Source organism: Lissotriton helveticus, chromosome 1_1 (genome assembly GCF_964261635.1).
Source record: "Lissotriton helveticus chromosome 1_1, aLisHel1.1, whole genome shotgun sequence".
Classification (NCBI taxonomy): Eukaryota; Metazoa; Chordata; class Amphibia; order Caudata; family Salamandridae; genus Lissotriton; species Lissotriton helveticus.
Window position 1 is genome coordinate 310,130,425 of NC_136057.1, and position 24,032 is coordinate 310,154,456.

A 24,032-nucleotide genomic window follows, 5' to 3' on the forward strand; every position below is an offset into this window, starting at 1 on the left:
AGTGAAGGAAGTATTAAGAATGAAGAAAGCAGGGCAGAATAGAAACTATGCAGTTTGGGAAAAATGGATATTACAGCTGGGCTTTCTAGTAAAGTCTAATCCATCGTCCAAATGTAGTGACTATTCAGCCAAACCTCTGCCCCCTTACTGCGCAGCTAGGCCAGTACTCATTGTTACAGGATCAGTATTTCTCAATGATAAATGGCACACAGGTGCCACATTCATATGTAGAGCTATATCGTTGTGGAATGGCACGAAAACAAATAGCCCTTTAAAGTTTGATAAGGTAGTAGTACAATGTCAGCAAATATGTGATGCCAACACACAGAGATATACTTGGACAGGAACTAACACACCTTAGGGTAGCAATAAAATTAACACAGTTTTCTCTTAGTTTCAGAGGAAACGGGACAGTAAAGGAAACTCACTGCAATACCACCGTGGACAACACAGACATGCAGGGGGGCACCGGCAGCCTGATGGACCACTTTTGGCAGTGTGGGGCCTGACTGCACATACAGCTACACCCGAACTAGAGTGTTCTCTGCGCCCTGGTCACACTGCACACGCCCTCCCTGGTGATACCAGGAGTGGATGTTAAGACATTGCATGACCATCCTATTAACCGTCCAACAACCCTGCTTCACCACCACGTGAAGAAACGATATGCTGAGTACTTTGGCACCACAACCTGGAAAGATGTTCCGCAAGAATACAGACTTTTTAATGATACCCAGCTGTTCTTTGGCAGCATTACACCATTGTTTCAGGTGAAAGCAACAGCCCACTGGCTCCAGATCACAAGATGGCTACGGAAGATGGCTTCAATGCCATAAAGGAAGAACTACGTGCGCTTAGATTAATGGTGATGCAGCATAGATACATTCTATATTTAATGACGGCCATGGAGGGGGGATGGGTGCAAGAAGATTGGATCCGCCTTCTGCACGTGTGTGTCAGCCAATGAGGCAGACAACGGGACACTGACCGTGGCCATTCGGACATTGCATGATATCCACAAGAAGATGGTTGAAGAGGGGGGTGCTTCGGATGAGTGGTTTAAGGGCTGGTTCGATTGGGTGCCGTCCTGGATGCCGGGGTTTTTCAAGGCCTTGTTGCCTTTAATTATTGTGTCGCTTTTGATGTGCCTTGTATTTCAGGTAATACTAGCCTGTTGTAAAAAGATGACAGCTAGAGTGGGAGGAGCAGTCTTGGTGAGGAAAAGCACCACCGATGTCTTAGGACAGAGTGTTATATATGAGGAGATTCCCTTGGAGGATGGGAGATTAGAAGAAGTAGTTGAAGAATCAACTAGAGGGGGGAATGATATAGGGAAAGATAGGATACATTTTGTGCAAACACATACAGAATTAAGGCCTGCAACTTCTATGCAAAAGTCCCAAGTTAAAAGCAGCTTTAGGCCTCAGTAGAAATACAGGCCCAGACCTCTGCATGAGATAGACCAGAAAATGTACGTTGCAGGGCCAATGAGTTTAGCTGAACTTATCAGGTCACACAGTTTTTTGAAAGGACAGGAAATGTCCTGAAGTCACAAAGATAAGCTACGGCATGAAGAAAATCATATCTTCTTCCAGACTCTGGAAACCAGTAGTGTTTTAAATCTTGGAACTACAAAACCCACAAGCCCATCTGCTAGCAAGACTGAGCTGGAAGGTGTCAATCATGTCTTTTGCAACCGTGCTACTAATGCTTGCACGCAAACAGGATGAACTGACCGAGGTGCAAGTCTTGCCCCTGCTCATAAGTCGCTTCAGTTGAAAACCACGTCTCACTTATACGATACTAGGCATGATGGATGAAATCACATGTCAGAGGTCAGATAAGCACGGCCAAAAATTGTTAGGCAAAAATATAATCACTTGCTTCACAGGAAAACAGATGTGTGTAAAAAGTTGATAACAACGTTTGAGAACAGGAAACTCCGCCTGTAGCAGGACCAGCATTACCCTTAGATAATACTGTCGGGAAGGACTGCAAGGAGGGGCTGACAAGGAATAAGGAGCCCACTGCAAGGTTAGAACAAACCCCCTTACTCAAGCCTTGAAATGGGATAAAAACACTGGGGTTCTCTCAAAGGGGAGAGGCAGATGTAATTAAGGGCGTGGCTTGATAACACTCAAGTTAAACATCTGTACTTCGCATAGTGCGCCGCCCGACTATATCTTGCTGCTTATGTCATTTCATCGAAATAAAACCCAACATACCTACAAGTCAGGAACATTGGCTTTGCCAATGGTTGTTAGTTGCATAAGATAAATAAGCAACAATTAAGGCTGCGTTTTATAGAACACTGAAAATGCTTCCATTCTGAAATGAGGAGACTGAAAGAACTATAACAAGTCTCTTTGAAGTTACATCATAGGCAGTGAAGGGTGGGACTGATGCAGAGTACATTTATTTTTTCACCTTGAGGGAGAGGAGAAAAAATTGGAGAGTCCGATAGATTGCCGTATTATTAACTACATCCTCCAGCTTAGATTCTCTACCACCCATGGTGATAGGAAACGCTCTAGAAACCTGCTTCGAGCGGCACAGAGCCTGCACCACTAAACTCTGACCGATGGACTGAAAGGAATAGAGGGTCCCCTGGGATAGGCCTGTCCCTGACGTCACCAACCTAATGACCACCGGAGTTAAAGCAGGGGTTCCCATGCGGTCCTCAGTAGATCCAAAACAGCCTCATTAAAATGAAATAGCAGTTCATACAACTGCATTGAAGGATACAACACCTCCATTAGAAGTCTAGATTTGTTCTCCAGTGTGGCTAGCAGGCACTCTAGGACCTCTTCCACTGAAGAACGAGATCACCTTAGGAAGGAGAGGCCTAGGGAAAACTCATAGTCCTCCGAGCCAAATACCAAATAATCAGCAGTGTAAACCGATAGGAAAGTAGTAAGTTGTCTGTCTGACTGCTGCCATCTGTGTTGTGAAGGTCCTTTCCAGGCATGTGGATGGTGTAAAAATCTGACTCAAAGTTGTTATGCATTTTGTACCAATAATGATCACGTGTCACCTTTGCCTGCACTTTTCTAAACTGATGCTCCTTCATCAGGCATTGAGACTCCCCCCCTGGGCCTTTGTACTATTTCGTGAGACTTCGGCAGAGGTTGTTCTACGTAAGACTCCCTAGAACTGGTATCGGATGTGTCTGTGTTCTGGGTACAGGCGTTGGCTGAGGTGCCGAAAGAGGATCCACCAGAGGGAGTCATGGCATCAGCACCACTTTGGGAGGCACCAGAGGATGAGGAACCAAGAGCATGAACTGTGCCAGTGAAGGACCCACTTGTATGAATCCGAAGAGGGCCCAAAAGTCCCTTGCACCCCCCCCCCCCCCCCACACCCCAGGTACTGGGGTGGGAGCTTTATTGCTCCACTGAAATTACTGTGGCATCACTTCCTACGCTTACATGGAGCCAGCACTCCCTTGTCCCTTCCCACATGGAAGAGCTGTTGAAAATTTCCAGCTCCAGTCTGAAGCCTGCGATATTCAAGAGGTGATAAATCTGCAGTAAGGAATAGAACCTATGCAGTAAGGAGAAGAACCCATCAGAAATAGCAGCCACAATTATTGAAATTTTTAGAGCGGTGTTAAACCATTCTCTAACGTCCAGAGGGGAATGCTGATCTGTACCAGCAGTGCATGCCTTCTTAAGGAACCATTTTGGTAAAGAGCAAGTTACTTACCATCGGTAACAATGTATCTGTAAGAGAAATATGTAGTTAGAGATTCCTTGCCTTAGATTTATCCCCAAGCGTCAGACTGGATTTGGAGAAGTTTTTTTCGTAGCAGTAACTTTGCGCGTGGGTAGGTGGCGTCAGTCGACTCGGCGTCAGTCGTAGGCATCAAGGTCGCCGGGATGATGTTGTGGTGTCTACTTAAACACCGCCCCTGCACGCTGAAGTTAGTTCTGACACGACTTTCCACGCCAGAAGCGCAGAGCCATACAAGACACTGACCACTGGCGTACAAAACTAGGGCCTTGTAAGGGAGACCCTATCCCTAGAAGTTAGTTCGCAGAACAGGGAGGATGGGTGGGGCAGTAAGGAATCTATAACTACATATGTCTCTTACCGATACATTGTAACCAAAGGTAATTAACTTGTTCATCTGAAAGACAGTAGTTATAGATTCCTGACCTCAGAATAGATTCCCCAGCAATGCCAACCTCGGAGGCGGGTCTGCAAACCAAATTCACACCAGGAAGTCTTGAAGAACAGAACGGCTGAAAAAGCTATCTCTCTGGACTTAGCTGTCCAGACAGTAATGCTTGGTAAACGTGTGCAAGGATGCCACGTGGCTGCCTGACATGGCAAGTAAGGGGACTACACGTCCCAAAGCAGTAGTGGCTGCCGTCGCCCTGGTAGAGTGGGCGTCCATTCCTACCAGAGGTTCCTTTTTAGCTAAAGAATAGCAGATTTTAATGAATATGACAACCCATCGAGAGATGGTACGTTTATGCACTGCCCGACCTTTCTTGGCGCCCACATAACCTACGAAGAGTTTATCGTCCACCCGGAGGTCTTTTGTGCAGTCAAGGTAGAAAGACCGGGTATGTTTTAGGTCCAGACGGTGGAGTCTCTCCTCTTCTTTGGAAGGGTGCGGAGGCGGGAAAAAGGTGGGAAGAAGGTGGGCAATGTGATGGTCTGACCTAAGTGAAAAGAGGTAACCACTTTGGGCAGAAAAGAGGGCCTAGTGCGAAGGACCACTTAGTCCGGATGAACTGCAAGAAGAGGAGCTTGGAGGAAAGAGCCTGAAGCTCACTCGCCCTGCGAGCAGAGGAGATGGCAAGCAGGAAAGCGGTCTACAAGGTAAGAAGACAATTATGTAGTGTCTCAAAGGGAGCACACAAGATAAGCAAGGACAAGCAAGGACCACTGGGGCATCACGAAAGGAGAAAGAGGAAAGAGATGAGTAATGCCCTTCAGGAATCTGTTAACTGTTGGCGACTTGAAAAGAGAAGGTTGATCAGGAAGGAGAAGGAAGGCCGAAATGGCCGAAAGACAGCCTTTAAGAGTGCCGAGACCCGAACCCTGCTGTGCCAAAGAAAGAACAAAGAGGAAAACCTCTGAAAGAGGGACAGAAAGGGGATCCACAGCCTATGCTGTGCACCATGCCACAAATTTCTTCCATCAACAGGGATATATTGTTTTAGTGGAGGGACGCCTGGCTGTCAAGATTACATTACTGACTTCAGGAGGAAGGTAGGAAGCTGTCAACTGTTGCGGCTCAATCTCCATGCAAGGAGGTGCAGGCTGGACAGGTTCGGGTGAAGGACTGTCCCCTTCTGCTGGGACAGAAGATCTTCCCGAAGAGGCAGTCTGATCGGAGGATCAATGGCCATGCTTAAGAACTCTGGGTACCAGACTCTTCGTGCCCGGTCCGGAGCCACAAGAATGACTTGGGCCCGGTCGCACTTGATCTTCTTCAGCACTCTGGGTAGAAGTGGTACAGGTCGAAAGGCGTACAAGAGGCCGCAACTCGACTCTCAACGAAAAGTGCCGCCTAGCAAGTGGCGCCTTGGAAACGCCAAAGCACAGAATAGCTGACATTGCGCGTTCTCTTCTGTGGCAAATTGATCTAACCAAGGCTCTCCCCACTGCTGAAAGAGACCTTGATCCACCTCCGAGTGTAGACGCCATTCGTGATTAATCATGCACCGGCGGCTGAGTTCCTCTGCCTTGGCGTTCAGGGAACCTGCCAGGTGTTGAACCACCAGAGACATGCCCTGATGTTCCAGCCATGTCCAAACGCGAAGAGTCTCTTGACATAGGGTCCAGGACCCCACCCCGCCCTGTTTGTTGCAGTACCACATGGCGGTGGTGTTGTCCGTGAACACTTGCATTACTCTTTCCTTGATAGAAGGAAGGTACGCCTTCAGTGCAAGACGAATCGGCCAGAGCTCCAGAAGGTTGATGTGGAGCCCGGACTCCACCGGAGACCTAAGGCCTCTGATTTCTTCCTCTCCCACATGGCCGCACCATCCCAGGAGTGACGCATCTGTCACTACTGTGGAGTCTGGTTGGGGAAGGTAGCGGAGCCAGCACAGCAACTGACTTGCAGCCCACTCCGATATCTGGACAACATCGGAAAGATTCCCCAGGTGCTGTGCCCACTGGAACTTCAGGTCCCACTGCAGAGCCTGCATATGCCATCTGGCATAATCTACCAGCAAGATGCAGGAGGCCATGAGGCCCAGCAGCCTCAGGGTCATTCTCACAGAGACCCAGGATAGAGGCTGAAACATTGGTATCATAGCCCGAATATCCCGGACTCGCTGCTTGGAAGGATAAACCCGAAGCAGCGCTGTATCTAGAACTGCTCCGATGAAAAGGAGCTTCTGAGAGTGAATCAGGTGCCACTTCGGCACGTTGATAGTGAACCCCAGCGACTGCAGGAGGTCCGCCGTTGTCTGGAGGTGGAAGACGACAATGACTGGCTGCTGAAGGCGGGCTCGCCCCAGGCTGAGAAAAGGGAAGACTGGAATCCCTGATCCGCGCAGATGAGCTGCGACCACCGCCATCACTTTCGTAAACACCAGAGGGGCACTGGTAAGGCCAAAGGGGAGCACGGTAAACGAAAATGCTCTTGGCCTACAGTGAACCGTAGGTAACGCCGGTGGGCAGGCAGGACGGGAATGTGAAAATAAGCATCCTGCAAGTACAACGCTAGCATCCAGTCACTGGGGTCAAGGGCAGACAAGACCTGAGCCAAGGTTAGCACTTTGAACTTCACCTTGTGGAGGAAACGGTTGATGTCCCTGAGGTCAAAGATAGGACGCAGGCCTTTGTCCTTCTTGGACACCAGGAAGTAGTGGGAACAGCAACCACAACCTACTTCTGGCACAGGGAAGCGTTTGAAGGCATCCTTGGCCAAGAGAGCCACAACTTCTGACGGAGAAAGGCCAGATGATCCACCAACAAGCAATGGAGTGTAGGTGGCATGGAGAGAGAGAGATAGTCTCGAAGGGGAGGGAGCAGCCCCTTTTGACTACTTGCAAAACTCACCTTTCCAACGTGATGGTGCGCCAGTGGTGAGGTGATGGCGGATCTATTTATTTATTTTTATTTATTTAGAAGTTTTCTATAGCGCTAACAAGACCCGAAGGTATCAGAGCGCTTCACAGTAGTGGGCATGAAAAAGAGAACAACATGAAACAAACCCAATAAAAGCAATCGGCGACAGACAATTTGGAAAGAAGAAAAGTTCGGACAGCAGGGCTTCTCAGTACTGGATTCAACAATAACGCATGGATTCTGAGACGTTTGCAGCTCCAAGTTATCCATAACCAAGGGAGCGGATCAGGCACAAGGATTTAAGTTGGCTCTTGAATTCTGCATAGGACGGTAGAGTTCTGATGTGCGGGGGGATGGCGTTCCATATTTTGGGGGCATTTCCTGAGAAAGAGCAATCCGCAGTTCTCTTCCTTCTGGTTTTTGGTAGGATGAGCAGCAGGGAATTAGAGCTTCTCAAGTTTCTGGCTTGGCCTGCTTTTTTGAGCTTCTGGCAATTGGTGGCCCTGAAGGTCGGACTAGGAAGTTTGATGGCTGCTGCGGAGGGGGCATAGGTGGACTGGCCCTCCCACTGGCCGCAGACCCATGTCGCTGGGTCCCACGTCCCCGTCTGCGAAGACACTGTGTAACTTGCGCAGGCCTGTGGCCCTGGGTGCAAAGGTGGTGGGGCACCCCTTCCGTAGCCATGAAAGGGGCAAAAGGAAGACCGCACGGGACGAGAGTTAACAGCAAGGCCCTAGAGTCCTTGTAGCGCTCGAGCACATTGTCTGCCTTTTTGCCTAACTGCTGACGGCCAATGTCCATAAGGGTTGATTTGATATCCCCAGAAAAGCCAGTGGATCTCAGCCAGGCGTAGCACCTCAGAGCTACTGACATAGAAATCGTTCTATCCAGCCCACATTGGATGGCGAACTTTACTGCATCTCTATAATCTGCAACCGCCTGGGAGAGTACGTCCCGGCCCTCCTCAGGGCACTGTGGCAGTACTTGCGCAACCGTGTCCCACACAGAGTGGGTGTAACAGCCCAAGAGACATGCGGTGTTCAACGACCGCAGTCCTAAGCTGGCGGAAGAAAACATCTTCTACCCAAGATGGTTCAGCTTCTTGGATTCCCTATCTTGGGGAGCAGTATGGAAAGCGCCTTTGGAAGTATAGGCTTGTACTACCAAGCTTTCGGGGGCAGGTTTTTGGCAGAGGAAAAGTGGGTCAGCCGGGCGGTGGCGTCAGGCAATCATCCTATCCACAGTAGCCCCTGTGCTGGGCTTGGACCAACGGTGAGACCGCTACCGGCTGAAGCACCTCAGTTAGGAGGTTAGTCCTGACGGCCACCGTAGGAAGCTCAAGGCCCAAGGTCTCAGACGCCTTACGCAACACCACAGAGTAGGAAGCGCCCTCCTCCATGGCCACGGTAGGGGGAGACAGCATACCAAGGTATAGGGAGGAATCCAAACCACTGGCATCACCCAACTCCTCTCGCCAGTCCAGCTCCTCAAGTTGGCCAGATAGAGGGTCACCAGACTCCTCCCAGTCCTCTGGCTGCTAGTCATGGTGATAGGGAACGCCAGGAATGAACAGTGGGAGAAAAGTACCCTCTGGCACCAGTACCACCATTGGTCCAGCGCTGTGTCCATATCAGGGGTGATGCTGGAGTCGACGCCGGTTGGGGGTATAACTAGGGCTGGGGGTGTCGTCACAAGACTTGGCGCTGGGGAAGGTACCTTGAAGTCGACCAGCACTGATCCGGATCCAGGCCTGGATCCATGGAGTCCAAGCGGCTCAAATTATCACCATTAAACTTTGAGGGGTTCAACTTTCGGAAAGAGGGAAACTCGGAGGGGTTGGCCTACTACAGATCACCACTATACGTGCTTATAATATCTGCCTTGAAAAAGTCTTGCAAAGAGACGAAACACGTGTCGGCGGTGTGAGCTGAGAAGTCTAATCTACATATGGATTTTGAATAAAGAATTTAAAGAATACTACTTGGTTTGGATTTCTGAATCCATTGTTACGGTTTATGAATTGGACATTGTGTATATATCCAATTGTGAAATAGTTACCAAATATCTGTTGGAATTGATCGATTCTAAGATCTAGGATTACCTAGAGTCTACAATACTCTAACATTAGGTGGTGTGCTAACCTAAACTGTTCCTGTTTTCAGCTCCAGCAAAGACTTCGGGTTCAGAGCCCAGCAGTAGGCACACGAGTTGCGGATCGGTCACCGACATCAACTTGTGACAGAAGTCGCAAGGTGTGAAGCCAGGTCGACAGACATTCCTCGTGCACCAGGGGTCGAGAAACTCCAAAAAGATGTCGACTAAAGTCAAAAAAAGAGTCAAAAAGTGACTAAGGGCACGCTCTCTCCGAATCTGCACTGGCTTGCGCGGAAAAGGAAGAACTGACGTCAGCGTGCAGGGGTGGCGTCTAAGTAGACACCACAACGTCATCCCTACGACCACGACGACAGATGCGGAGTCGACTGACACACAAGGGTACCGACTACGAATTTTGTTTTGCTGGATCCAGTCTGACGCCTGGGTTTAATTCTAAGGTAAGGAATCTATAAATACAGTCTCTTTCAGATATGCATATTCAGCCAGAGGTACCTTGGAGATGAATAACAAAGGGCTGTTACCCAACTCAAGGCCTCAGACTCAAACTAGAGAAACATCTGGGATTCAAACTCGTGAATATGGGGGTCAGACTCAGTTCAGAGGACTAATGCATCCACTAGAGGGAAAATGTAATCATTTCACCAGAACGTGACTAGAACAAGACCATTCATGGAATTTACATAGACACGAGCAATGGCTAGAACCATAACCAATTTTGCTAGACAGTGCATATTACTTTTTCAATCCTTTAGACTTATTAGTCAAAATCTCATGCAATGCCCCATTGCAATGTGTGCTGGGGTCACAAATGTCCTATACTGCACTGCCCTGGCGGCTACTATGAACTCCACCCTGCAGGCACTCCCCCACCAAAACAAACTGGATCATAGGCACACTGCCCCACCAAAATGCACCGCAAATAAGCTAAAATGTAATACTACAGTGTGTAATTGAGATAGTACACTTTACTCAAAATGTTGATGAACACTAGGTGTACTCTTCACAAAGGACTGCTGGGAACCTTGACCATCATGCTGTTGCAAGCTATAGGTAGGCACTGACCAACAAAACAGCACATCCTATGGACTTTAACACTCTAAAGTGCGCTTCAACCTGGGCGCATGGAGAGAGACCAACCACATCCCACTGCTGGAAACTAACTCAAACACTCTGCACTAAATCTGTAGGACAGTATCCCAGCACACTATTTGAGGGACAGTAACCAATCCTACGTACAAAATACACTGACGCACTACATCATGGAAACAGTAGCACTGGGTATGAAAAACACAGCAGTATGCATTTTGACCAAGTACAGTAACAATACTGGTGACTCCTGCTAAACTCAAGCCACTGGAAGATCTGAAATAAGGACTTTAAATTCAAGAGGTGTAAAGCAAATGTTACAGAAACACACCTGGCAGTTGAATTATCAGAACTAGGTATCCTGCCCTTTCCTGCCTAATGATGCAGATCTTCAGCTTTGCACTTTTAACACTTAGCACTGTGTCTACCTACAAGTCTCATTTCCAGAACGAAAAACAATGCAGGTGAAACAGAAATAGAATAGCCGTGTTCAACAGAAAGTCTTTAGACAATGTGAAAATTGATGACCAGTATTGGCAAAGTGAAGGCCAACACAGACTTGCCTTTGGTCCTTCCTTAAAGAAAAGTTCAAAGATGGGTATTAGTGATATTTACAAAGCGGGAAGATTTATGAATGAACACATCTGTTATTCATACATTCACTAGTCCTGCTCTACCCCGACCAAGCTACAATCAGAAAATCAAATTTTAAATAATGGCGAAAAATAACTACCATAGATACGTAGTTTATCACCAGATTAGAGGAACACTGAACAGGAAAGGTGCCAAACTAAACGCTGCTCAGCACTGAAGAAAATCGTGAATTACTCCAAGTCCTGTGAACTAAACTCAGTAGCTTCTAGTAAAGAGCATTCTCCCAGTATCCCTCCGACAACAGCAGTGATCTTTAGGTTTGCTGAAGAGTTAACTCTTGGTGCAAAAGTAATGTATTTATGCAATGAAGCGATCAATACAAATCACCGGCTTCTGTTGGTCTCAAAATATTCAAAACTTCCAAACCTCGTAGTTGGAAAAATATTCATGGCAACATGTTTATTTTGGCATACCATGAAAAACCTACTTACCTTCAGTAGCATTATTGCTGGAGAGTTGACTGTATGTCAATTCCTCACCTGTTTAATATCCCCAGACTGAATATGGAAACCTTTCATAGTTCTACTGCGATGGTAGGGGCAATGGTTCCACACTGACGCCAGAAGAGATACAGAGTTGATATCACAGAACCATATAGCGCCCACCCTGGCGCTCCAGCCCACTGACGTCAGTTCCGCATCAATTTTTTACATGCCCTTAAAGGCACAGACGAGCAAGCAACAGATCAATTACGTGGCAGTGCCTTACAACTTAATCAGAAACTTTAGTGTTAGCGGACTATGACCATCTGCCAGAACAGGAAGATGGGTGGAACTGATGAGGAATATGTAGATAGAGAATGCATCAGAAATGTTGCAAGGGATGGTAAGCAACGTTTTCTTCTGATATTTCTACCTGGATATTTTTCACCTAATAAACAGATTCAAGATTTAATTATTTAGGTGATCGGTCTTTTAAAAACAAAAACCATTTCACCAAGGACATTAAAATAGTACTACTGCAGACTTATATAAACACGTAAAATCGTTTGTACAATTTTTACACGGTTGGTCTACAAAATACTTCTATACATCAATTATTTAAAATTTCGTTTAAAATGGAGATTTGGGAGTACATGTCTTTGTGACAGTCTATTTCGATCTGCACAGAGTTTCAGTCAATTTCCTTTAAATACACATTTAAAAGTTTAACGCTTCTGCATACTAGGGGGATTGAGGCCCCGTCAAGCCAGGTGATTACGGCTTCTCTGCACGTTCGTATGTTCATACTATTCAGTAGTGCTTTTATTAATGACTTCCGTTCTTTTAGTAACTTAGGACATACACAAAAAATATGTTGAATAGATTCATATTTGTATCCACAAAGTCTGCAGTCTCGGTTATCACTTTTATCCTTCCATGCTGGGATTAAATCTTTTGTTTCCCACATGCCAAGACGCAGCCTCATAAATTGATGTTTTAGGGTAGGCGAGAAATAGGTTGATAAATATTCCTGTAGCTTCCTTTTTCCATATGAGCTGATAACCGTTCAGGCATGCTATTTTAGTAAAAAGGTATTCTCAGTTGTTGAGTGAGACAAGAGTTTTATTGTGGTGTTGATTAGTTTGTTAAAAGCCTTCTTCCCTAGGCTGAGATTCCAAATGTCTTGCGCAGACAGATCCTCTATCACCTAGTTTAAATAACTACCCCAAGATCCGTGCATTTTCTTTTCTTTTTGTCTGCCTATTTCTTTCCAGTATAGTTGGTCTATGGACCCACTTTTAGAAGCACGTAACCTCCAACATGAACAGATTGAAATGCAGGAACTGCTCTTAGGCAGTGTTCCTCAAGTAGTGGTTAGACAAAGAAATCCTGGAGCACAGAGTAAGTAAAATGGATATCCCTTTTCATCTCTGAACACAAGCAATAATGCTTTGTGAGGGTGTGAAAGAAAGCCAGTGTTGTTGCTAGATTGATCTCAGCCCTTGTATTCACTAAATTAGAAGACTTCACTCTGGTGGAGTGAACGCAGATTTCTTCAGGCGATTACTTTTTGGCAAGTTGCTGAAAATGGCCCTTTCAGCAGGGTCACCCTCAAACCTTTTGCCTTCCTCGTCCCCTTTTTGCTGAATGTTTTTGTTGGTTTTAGGACTCAAGGCACTTTACCACTGCTAACCATTGCTATAGTGCATGTGCTCTATGCTTAAAACATTGTAACATTGGATTATCTACAATTGGCATATTTAATTTACTTTAAAGTCCCTAGTATAGTGCACTACATGTGCCCAGTGCCTGTAAATTAAAATGTTACTGGTGGGCCTGCAACACTGATCGTGCCAACCACATCAGTAGGCCTTTTAATATGTTTCAGGCCTACCACGGCAGAGCCTGTGTGCAGTTTTGAATTGCCACGTCGGCCTGGCAAGTTAACACTCTTGCCAGATCCAAACCTTCCTTTTTAATACATATAAGTCACGCCTAAGGTAAACCCTGGACAACTCAAGGGCAGGGTGCAGTGTGTTTAAAAATTAGGACATGTACTTTTAAGTTTTACATGTCCTAGTAGTGAAAAACTTAAATTCGTTTTTCACTACGGCAAGACCTAGCTCTCCCATAGGTTAACATTGGAATTACCTTATTACATTTTCTAAGTGTAATTTCCAATGGGGAAGAGATGGGACCCCTAAGTTTGGTGTCTCTGGACTCACAATATAAAAACAACTAATGGTGAAGCTAGATTTTAAATTGTTAATCAGAAAATAGTACTTTTAGAAAGTTGGCATTTTCTTACTTTAACCATTTGATGCCTTCTGCCGGTCTCTGAATGCATGTCTGGGATGGGTGACAGCTAGGCCTTGTGTATTACCTTTAAACAGCCATACACAATGAGAGTTTAGACATGACTTAATGGGCCTTAATGGGCCTTCATGGGTGGCAGAGCTGAGCACATCCTGACTTACACCTGTATGTAGTCCACACACAAAGGACTGCATACCCTCCCTGCAATGAGTCTGGAGGCAAGGCAAGAAAAGCAGTGACTGTGCACTTCAAATGCCTCTTTGAAGTCTCACCCACTTCAAAGGCACAACTGGGTGGAAGTACTGGACTTATGACATAACCAACTCAGTATACTTCTGGACCTGTGGAGACTCTGCCAGGAAGGACTGCTGTGCTGCTACAAGGACTGCCACTCCGCTGGACTCCTGTTTTGATGTGCTTGACTGCTGCCCTCTTGACTGGAAGTGAGATGGACTGAACCTGCATCTGTCTAATACAGAACCAATGTGGCTCAAAGGGCTGGTCTGCTTGCCTCCCGTATTAAGTTTCAGGGACATCAAAGACTTCCAACCATCCACCTACAGCACCTTGCCCTGCCAAGTGGTGCCAATCCAGTCCTGTGCCCTTGGATGTAGGTATAAAGTGCTGCAACTGCCAAAGCCCACGGATCGCTGTCATTGCGCCTCTCCTTCAATGACAAAGCATGACGGCTTCTGCGTGGATAGAATTAAAGCATCCCCGTCTGTGCGGCACATCACCTACAGCTTAAACGCATTTTTGCTGCTGGAACAGACAAATCGCATACATCCAAAGGATAGATGACGATGCATTGCCTCCTATGCGCCACGTACCGGATCTCTGTCGGAGATGCAAACAAGGAACTTTGTAGCGGGACAAGGTTGGTCCCTGATCTGACTGGCGCTCCATCACGGTCAGCCTGAAGTTTTGCATGTGACCCGGTGTAATGCAACCAGATAGCCCCGGTTGGTGCTTTATGCTTTTAAAGACATTTCAGTTTAATCTTTAAAAATTCATCATTCCGGTTATACTTATTTGAGTTTTGCAGAATTGGTCTTGTTTTTTAATAAATTGAGCTCTATTTTCAGGTTGAGCCTATGCAATGCGTGCACTAATCTGCGAGGCATGCTGTATTAAGGTTAGGTATAGAAGTTCTGCCCATTTCATGCTCATCTTTTCAATTGGCTCCTGTTACTGTCCTAGCGAAATCGTTCCTTTTCATTTGTAAACAGGCTTAGTTGTCCCTTCTTGGTACTGCCAGAACGCATACTTCGCTTTATCTACAACACAGTAGCACACTTAACCGTGGCGCCTATCCCATCCCATCGACGGGCACCATGTTTAATGTTTCAGCACGGCAACCGCTTATACTTTCACAATAGCAGCCACCCTTCTTGTTTTTTTTCCAATTACCATACCGCCCGCTTCACGGAATGTCACGGGCTGTCACGCATACGTTTTATGAAGCAGGCGCCATGCTTAGTTTCACCATGGCGCCTGTGTTTGCAGGCGGGTGTGGAGATTCACCTTTCCACGCAGGCATGACGCATGTTTGTTTATGTACTGTGTACTTTCACTTATTATAGCTGACACCCGCTTTTGTTTCCTTCTCCATGGGGCACAGGCAGCTCTGCACCTGAACTGTTACTGGAGGCTGGTCCGACCTGGTCTACTGCCCCTCACAGCATCTGCTCTACCGCCCAAGGACTCCATCAGTTTCCTGTTTGCAACTTGAATAGCGAGGGTATGTGTTTCAAGTTTCTCGCAGTTTCTTATCTCAAGCAAGTTGCTTTTTAGGAAACTGTATATTAGTTTAACAAACGGCCCTACAGCACTGCTAGGTGTAGCTTGGTAATAGACAAAGACAAAGGAGCATTACACCAACGCTAAATTTAAAGGCAAATTTTTCCCGGAAAGGAATGCTGGGAAAAGTGCATCACAATTTTAAAGAATTTGAGCTTGCAACTGGCATAAGCAGTGCCCTACTGCTTTCAATCTTACCAACCACCCACTCTCCTTTCTAAATGAGCCTCAAAATAGCTGCCACGCATATGTTTTATAACCAGCATTTGCAATGCAATAGAGCTCGCATGTGCGAGATTCTGAGCTATTGGCATTGTAAATTACGATGCCTTTTATTTATGGGTTTAAAAACCTGCAATAATAAAATGCATTGTCATTTACAATATCAATAGGTCAAAGTTTTGAAAATGCAAGACCTATTGCACTGCAAATGCTTGTTTTAACTAGGTGAGGTATTTCCTTGTATAGTGTTTACATTGTTTTACTGTTTGAAGTGTTGCACAAATACTTTACACATTGCCTCTTAAGTTGAGCCTCTCAGCTCTGTGCCAAGCTACCAGAGAGTGAGCAGAGGTTAATTTAGGGTGTGTATCTGACTTACCCTGACTAGGATTGTGGTTTATGATTGGACAGGGTGCATAACTCTGCCAACTAGAAACCCAATTTCTAACAAGTGTTGAACACATTTTTATACATGGTACTTGCAGAGGGTTAGCTGCCCTGAATGGCAGAGGAACCCGGACAGGCAGCAACGTGTATTCTTTGAAGGTACCCACTACATAACCCAGCTGGTCTAGCAACAGAAAAAAACAAAGGACCTTCGATAGGCAAGCTTTCAAAGTGTCTAAATTCTACTTCATACCATGCAACCAATCTGTTTCATTAAAGTAGACTGATTCTGTTGAAGAGCGATGAACTGACAATAAAACGTCAATCACCACAGGTGAAAGCTCGACGTAGCTATTGTTTTGCTACATCTTCTGGTATGAAGGTGGAAGATATGGAGGGTGGGATGCAGCACCTCCCCATCTAACCATGCAAGAAGACTCCACTCTAGGAGGAAGAAGCAGTTGGGGACACAGGGAGACCTGCTGCAGGTCTGCATATCGCAACCCTCTTGGCCAGTCCAGGCCAATCAGAATGGCTTGGGCCCGGTCCTACCAAGTCTTCCTCTGAACCCGACAAATCAAGTGTATTGAAGAAACGGCCAATGACCTGGAAAACTCCACTTCACCGAAAACATGCTCTGGAAGGCACCCTACCATGGATATTGGAAGTCACAGAACTGTGAGCAATAAGCATGGTAGCAAGTGGTGAAGAGGTCCACCTGAAAGGTGCCCCACAGGGCAAAGATTGTCTGAATCATCGCAGGGTGGGGATGCTACTCGCAGTCAGCAAGAGGATACCAACTCAGACTGTCAGTTCTGCTATTCAGTGAGCCACAAATGGTTGGTGATTAGCCAGAGCCCATTTAGGTGCTTTCAAGACAAGAGGCTCAAAGCTTTCTGACAGAGAAATTGAGACACCTCTCTCCCCACTCCTCCTGGTTTGTTGACATACCATACAGTGTACTGTCGGTCAAGAGCTAGGCAGACCAGAAGCGAAGGGATGAGTGGAAGGCTTTGAGAGCTATCCAAATTCCACACAGTTCGAGCAGATTGTTGTGAAACGGTAAACATCCGGAACAACTAGGCCAGAGCCATGAGTATCGGAAGCTCGCAAGCCAAACGGCTTGCCCAAACAACAACTTTGCCTTAACCATGCATATGCATGGTTTAGGCAAAGTTGGTCTAGTGTTTGGGATGGGCTGCAAGAGAGGAGCGTTGGAAAGCGAACACGGCGGGTAATAAGGGTTTCAGGGTAGTTTTCAGGGGGGTTGGAGTAGTTTTTAAGGGGTGGGGGTCCAGGGTAGTTTTTAGGGTCGGTAGTTTTTAGGGTCAGGGGTAGTTTTTAGGGGCTTTAGGGATTTGGGGTAGATTTTAGGGGGTGGGAGAGGGTTCAGAGTAGTTTTTAGGGGGTGCCACTTGGCGCACTCAAAGAGCAGGAGGCAATCAGTCCTAGCGCCCTCACATCTTGATTTCACTTAAAGGCTGAAAGATCAGGATCATAGCCTAATGTCCTGGACTATCTTTTCCAAAGAAAGGCATGAAAGCGAACCGTGTCCAGAATGGCTCAGATGAAGGGGAGCGTCTGAGAAAGAGTCAGATTTGACTTCGGCATGTTGATAGTGAACCCCAAAAATGACGGGGTTTGTTATAGTCTGGTGGTGGTTGCGGACTGCCTAGGGCGAGTCCATAAGGGCCTTGTTTAAATGGTAAGAGGGGCTCAAGTAGATGTCTGCCCAACTGAACAAACTCCGCAAGGACCCTGGTCTTGAGCTCCAAGGTAGGGAGCTGGAGGTCAATGACTTTAGCTACCCTATTCACAGGCATTACGTAGGGAGCACTCAATTGCAGTGCCAGGCGGTGAGAGGAGCCAGACCCAGTACAAACTGGTACTTTGTAGTGGAATCTCCTGCTCAGTAAGAATCACCCCATTGAAGAAAAAAAAAAACTGTTTCAATATAGAGGCACCAGACAAGAAGACATACTGGTGGCAGCTACACGCATAAACCTGGTGACTCTTATTTCACGTCATGGGATGGACTTTGAATCATAACAAATTTTCTTCACCCTGAAGAGTCTTTGGTTAATTATTTCTCCGTTTTATAGGCCGTTTCACACACAGCTCCTGGGAGACCAGTGCTTTACCGTTATAAGTTTCTGATATCCATTTACAAGTTGAATCTTGGAATTCTAAATATAAGGTAGGTCACATTATTAAGGATAAAGAGGCTGTGTTGCAATTAAGTTTAAAACAGATTTCTTTTTAGATTAATGTACAGAGCACTGAGTTGCAAAAACTATTTAAACTGTTTTCAACTTAAAATCTTAAAGAACAGTTACTTCCATGCTTGGAGATTATTAGATAAGACCGTGGGAGGACCAAGTCAATAAATCTAAATAAATACATGGAACTGTAGATAAAATTGCCACTGACAAAGTTTCCATAACTATACTTTGATCTGAGGTAACAAATACGCAAATGGAGTATATGTAAACTGGAGGCCAAATGACTGAATTATTAGCTGTATCATATTAGATTTTTTTAATAGTTGCACAGCAAAATCCGCTCTCTCTCTAATGTACTAACAAGAGTTAACCCTTTCTGATAATGATATGAATAAGAAGTGATGCAAGGTATATAAATAATGTAAATGAACATCAACAAATCTCCTATGTATTTGTGATCTTGTTGTGTTCTACAATATCCTTATGCCCGGCAGAAGATAACCACATGGCTAAACACATGTTGGCTACAGCAAAAGAAAGTAGATTACTTCATCATAGATTTAAATCTGAGAAATGTGTAAAAATAGGAGCTATACACGTGAATAGACCATGAAAAAAAAAAACTGCATTTGAAGTGGTCAACAATAGTCTGGTTAAGGCAACTTGAATAAATATAAAGTTAACTTTATTTGTGCAGTAGCATCATCTCTTGGGAATAGAGAGCTTAGCTTTCAGAGCATCTTTCGGGCGGGCCTGAATTACCATTATTCTCTACCTTAACACAGAAAACATATAATGATGTTTAAACCTACCTTTCAAACCGGTTGCATATACGGATACGCTACAATATTACTGATTACGCACGTCTATCTAAGCACTGTTCTCTTATATTTTGTCTCTTTGTTTTCTGTATGGTTTTCATTCCTGGCTTGTACAGAAGTTCTGTAAGGTATAGTAAATTAAGTTGATGTGAAGGATGTATGTTATACTGTCGAACCCATTCAAATTATTAGATAATCTTCATTAGACTAAGTGTGAGTCTGAACTCAGGAACTTCTAGATGTGGTTGAATACAAACAGTTCATGCACCAAACTAAAGATTACCGCAGGCTCACAGTGTGGGTCAAGGAAAATCTTTATTGTAGGTTACAGAAAATCCAGTGTAATCACTAGAAACGGTGCTCTTAAAATAATTCCTTCCTTTAGCAGCTGCCTCAAGATGATGGAGTCACCTCCGCTGATGCCTCCCTGCAAAGGCCAGGCTCTTCAATAGGCTCACTCCAGAGTTCCGTTGGGCTCTACTTCCTCCTGATAGAATTAGGCAGACAAGGACAGAATGTTATGACATTTTCTCTCATTGGACTCTCTCCTTTAAAGATGTGATCCTCAACCCTAGCCTCTCACTCCTCTCGTGGCCTTGGGAATTTTGTGGTAAGAATGTGGGTTCCCAAGTGGCGCCAGTTTTCCCCATTTTTTCTAAATGTGTAAATGTCCCTTCCTAATTGCCTCTTCCCCAGGGCTATTCTATAGAAGACACCCAGTCTGCTGTGGCCGCATTGGTGAGGGTGTGATCATGCATGGCTTGCTAGTGGCAGTTGGACCAAGATGCACAGATGTCGGGTGCAAAGGACAGTAGGGTTACCATATTTAAAATTCCAGAGGGGAAGCCCCAGGATTCTGATATGGTTACACTTGGGAAATGTCCTTTTCAAGTTGTCAGATTCCCACCTCAAATAAAGGCCAAAACTGTATGATACAAGGATTTGACTCGAGCAGGGGAGCTCTGCTTATGGCAGGTTCAGCTTGCGGAATACCCCTTCCTAAGTAGCTTGGTTTCCCTTATAACTAAGAGAATATAAGTACTGTTTATTTTTTCTTAAGCATTATCTCACTCTGGTTCTTTTTGTGGAATCTATGTAGTCTTGGGACAAGAACACTAGTCTGACATACAGGAAAAATTAAACACATATGGACAGCAAGCCCCTCTTCCGCACTTGCCTCTTGGAACCAGCAGAACAGCCCAGAAAAGGAGTGGACATTCACTACGATAGAGACTTGAAGAAACATGGGGAATCCATTGGGTCATTGCCCTCAAGTGTAAATCCCTAATTAATTCAAGAGTCCCCATGCAACATCGAATCCCATTTAGAGCCAGACCAGGAATGGATTTTTCCTTGGAAAAGTGACTTCCTCACACTCAAGCAAAAAATGACAACTTTCCTGATACACAGCTTGTGCAGACCTATATCCAGTCCTGCTGTCAGCTTACCTGACTTTCAATGAAAAATATCAGCAAAATTGTAAACATAAATTCTAGATGCTCAGAATCCATTAACAGCGGTTTGATATGAATTAAATATCTTACTCCTGGCTGGAACAGAACATTTACTGTGAAACTTTATTTTGTACTGCTTTTGAAACTGTAACCCCATACTGAAACTTAGAGCACCATTATAAATAATCTAGTACTCTACATCATATAGTGTATCAAGAATACTGGTGAAAATGCATGCACAAGTTTGTAGGAATCTTTTAAAAAATTTACTAGAATTCACGCTTATTAAAATCCACATCCTTACAGTACAATGCACTATCAGTTTTCAGTCTAAAGTTAAAAAAAAAAAAGTTCTCTGCCCTCCAACATAGAGGGAATATGTAGAAGAACACCAATAGCATCAGTTCACACTAACAGGAGACTTGCACCAATCATATGAGGGAACTTGTTTTCGGTTAATGCTGGGTCATAAGGTAACACCACCAACTCTCTGGACAGAGGCACAATTCTTCTCTTACTTTGCACAGAACTTAGGTGTAGTTTCATCAATCTACATAAATACATAGATCTGTGGAAATGCAAAGCAAGTCTGATTGCCTTGTGCTCCAGCCCACTGATGTGCCAGCCATGTTGTCCTAAAACTCATGAACACAGTCTAATATTTCAATTTGAAAAATAGAGCTCAAAACCAATACTTCTAAATATTTTATACTTAGTTGAAAAATATCTAGTTAAAAAAAAGTGATAAGAAAAAAGGTGAAATAGCAGGCTAGGCCATACTTTAAGACTGTTACCATTACCTAAATTGTAATAATTTACTATTCTAACTCCAATCAAAGCCAATTTGGGCCAAAGAGCAACCTTAAGGTAATCAAGAGCTGTGGAAATGGATAAAGAACAAGTTACTTACCTTAGGTAATGCTTTTTCTGGTGGATACAGTATCTGCGTGTGGATTCCTCAGCACTTGAATTACCCCAGTCGCAGCATTCCACTGAAACATTTTTCCTTAGCTCTCCCACGTCGACAAGGATGTCACAATGGAACGGCTCCACATGCGACTCCGCGTGACGTCATCAGAGCCATAAGAAGACCTCGTTGGTATGCTTAAGTCAGTTCCACCCATTTTTTCCATGTCTTTGAGGCGAACGGGTGAACCAAAAACCTTTTCACAAGCATACATAACTAAAACTGGAAATTTTAAATCATAGACATTTCCTAGCGTCAAGTATCACATTATTTTAACAATAAAATACATAAAAAGCATATCAATTATTTTTTGGTAAACGCAGGCAACAGGAGGTGGGTGGGTCAGTGAGGAATCCACAGGCAGATACTATATCCACCAGAAAAAACTGTTACCGAAGGTAACATGTTCTTATGATGGATACATCTGCCTGTGGAATCCTCACCTTTTGAATTGAATCCCCAAGCAGTCTCTCTCCTGGCGGAGGATGCCTGCCTAACTATACCAAAAAATCATGCAGTACAGAAAGTGCAAAACAGCCGTCCCTCCTCACCTCCGAGTCCAAGCAACAGTGCTTTGCAAAAGTGTGGAGGGAGGCACAAGTTGTCTCCTTGCAGATGTCTAACACAAGGGACACTTCTAGGTAAAGCTGTAGACGAAACTTAGCTCTGGTAGAATGAGCTTGAATACCTTCAGGAGGCTCCTTCTTGGCCAAGGCGTAGCAGATTTTAATACAGAGGATGATCCAACTGGACAGCGTTCTTTTGTGGACAGCATTGCTCTTCATCTTGTCCACATATCCGATGAAGAGTTGGTCGTCTGACCTAAAGTTCTTAATCTTGTCCAGATAGAAGCTGACCGCCCTCTTAGGATCTAGGTGGTTTAGTCTTTCCTTCTTAGAAGGGTGAGGTGGAGGATAGAAAGGGCGTAAAGTGATGGATTGCCCTAGGTGGAAAATAGTGACCACCTTACGCAGTAAAACAGCTCTGGTCCTAAGAACCATCTTATCCGCATGAAATGGAGGCTTGGAGCTAAGAGCTTGCAACTCATTCACCCTCTGAGCGGATGTGATTGCAACCATAAAAGTTTTCTTAAAGGCTAGAAACCTTAAGGGACAACTTGTAAACGTTCAAAGGGAGAACCCATTAAGAAAGTGAGAACTAAATTTAAATCCCACTGAGGCATGATAAAGGGAGTGGGAGGAAACCTATTTGTGAGACCTTTATTGAATCTCATAAAAGATTTGAAGAGGGTTGATCTGGTAGACCGAGTAAATCCAATAAGGCAGACATGTAGCCTTTAACAGTAGCTACTGCACGACCCTGTTGAGCCAGGTAAAGAGAGAAACTCAGAATAGCAGACAAATGGGCATGCAAAGGATCAATCAATATCTCTCCACACCCTTTAACAAACTTGGCACACCTACCAGAAAAGATCGATTTGATGGTGTCTCCTGGCTGATATCCACCACATCCGGTGGTAAAGAGAAAGAGCTCAGGTTGCCCCGTTCAATCTCCAGGCGTGAAGGGGCGGGCTTTGGAGGTGGGGTTGTAGAACCTGCCCCTGCAAGAGGAGGTCTGCCCTGAGAAGGAGCGGAGGGTTTGATGGGAGGTGTCAGGAGGTCTGTGTACCACACAATTCGTGGCCAATCTGGTGTGGTCAATATTACTTGGGCCCGGTCTTGGCTAGTCTTCTTCAGAACTCGAGGAATCAAGTGTAAGGGAGGAAACGCGTAAGGAAGCTGTGAGCCCCACTCTAACTGAAACGCTTCCCCCAACGCTCCCCGCAGCGGAGACAGGACATTGCAGAACAAAGAGCAGTGCGCGTTTTCGTGAGAGGAAAAAAAGGTCCAACCGAGGAAACCCCCTACAACCTGAAAATGTGATGGACCACTTCCGGATGGAGACGCCACTCGGGATTGGACAAGTATTGCTGAATGAGACTGTCCATACGTACATTCAGCTTTCCGGCCAGATGATTTGCGATCACGCAAATCTGATGGCCCTGAGCCTAGTACCAGAGTCACAGAGCCTCTCTGCAGAGGCGATACAACCCTACTCCTCCCTGCTTGTTGATGTACTATATTGCGGTAGTGTTGTCTGTCAGAACCTGAACCAACTGACCGTGAAGGGAGGGAAGAAACACCTTGAGAGCTACCCAGATCGGCCACAATTCCAGAAGAGTGATGTGAAACAATCTTTCCTCTGGAGACCAAAGGTCCTTGACCTCCAGATCCCCCAGATGAGCTCCCCATCCCAGAGTGGAGGCATCCGTTATTACCGTGTCGACCGGTGAAGGAGGTTGAAATGGTTTACCTTGAGACAGGTTGCCTGTAACACTCCACCATAACAGCTCCGCTGCAGTGTCTCTGGAGATCCTGACCTCCTCCTGGAGATCGCCTTTGTGTTGAAACCACTGCCTGCAGGGGCACCACTGGAGGGCCCTCATGTGCCAGCGTGCATGGTTGACCAACAGTATGCAGGAAGCAAACAGTCAGAGCAGGTGCAAGAACTTCAGAACCGGAACAACGGCT

General features: G+C 45.4%; 1 protein-coding gene across 9 annotated transcripts in view; it reads right to left on the reverse strand.

Annotated features, from left to right (window-relative positions):
* CNOT4 (CCR4-NOT transcription complex subunit 4) overlaps positions 1-24,032 on the reverse strand; it is a 681,024-nt gene that overhangs the window by 124,092 nt on the left and 532,900 nt on the right. For 2 of the 9 annotated variants that reach the window (XM_078671749.1, XM_078671745.1), the window contains exon 12: positions 19,377-19,567. The exons of the other annotated variants lie outside the window; for them this stretch is intronic. In XM_078671749.1, coding sequence (XP_078527875.1) covers positions 19,488-19,567 — 80 coding nt within the window. In that variant the 3' untranslated portion in view covers positions 19,377-19,487. Of the gene's footprint in view, positions 1-19,376; positions 19,568-24,032 lie in introns of those variants that run through there. 9 annotated transcript variants of the gene reach the window in all.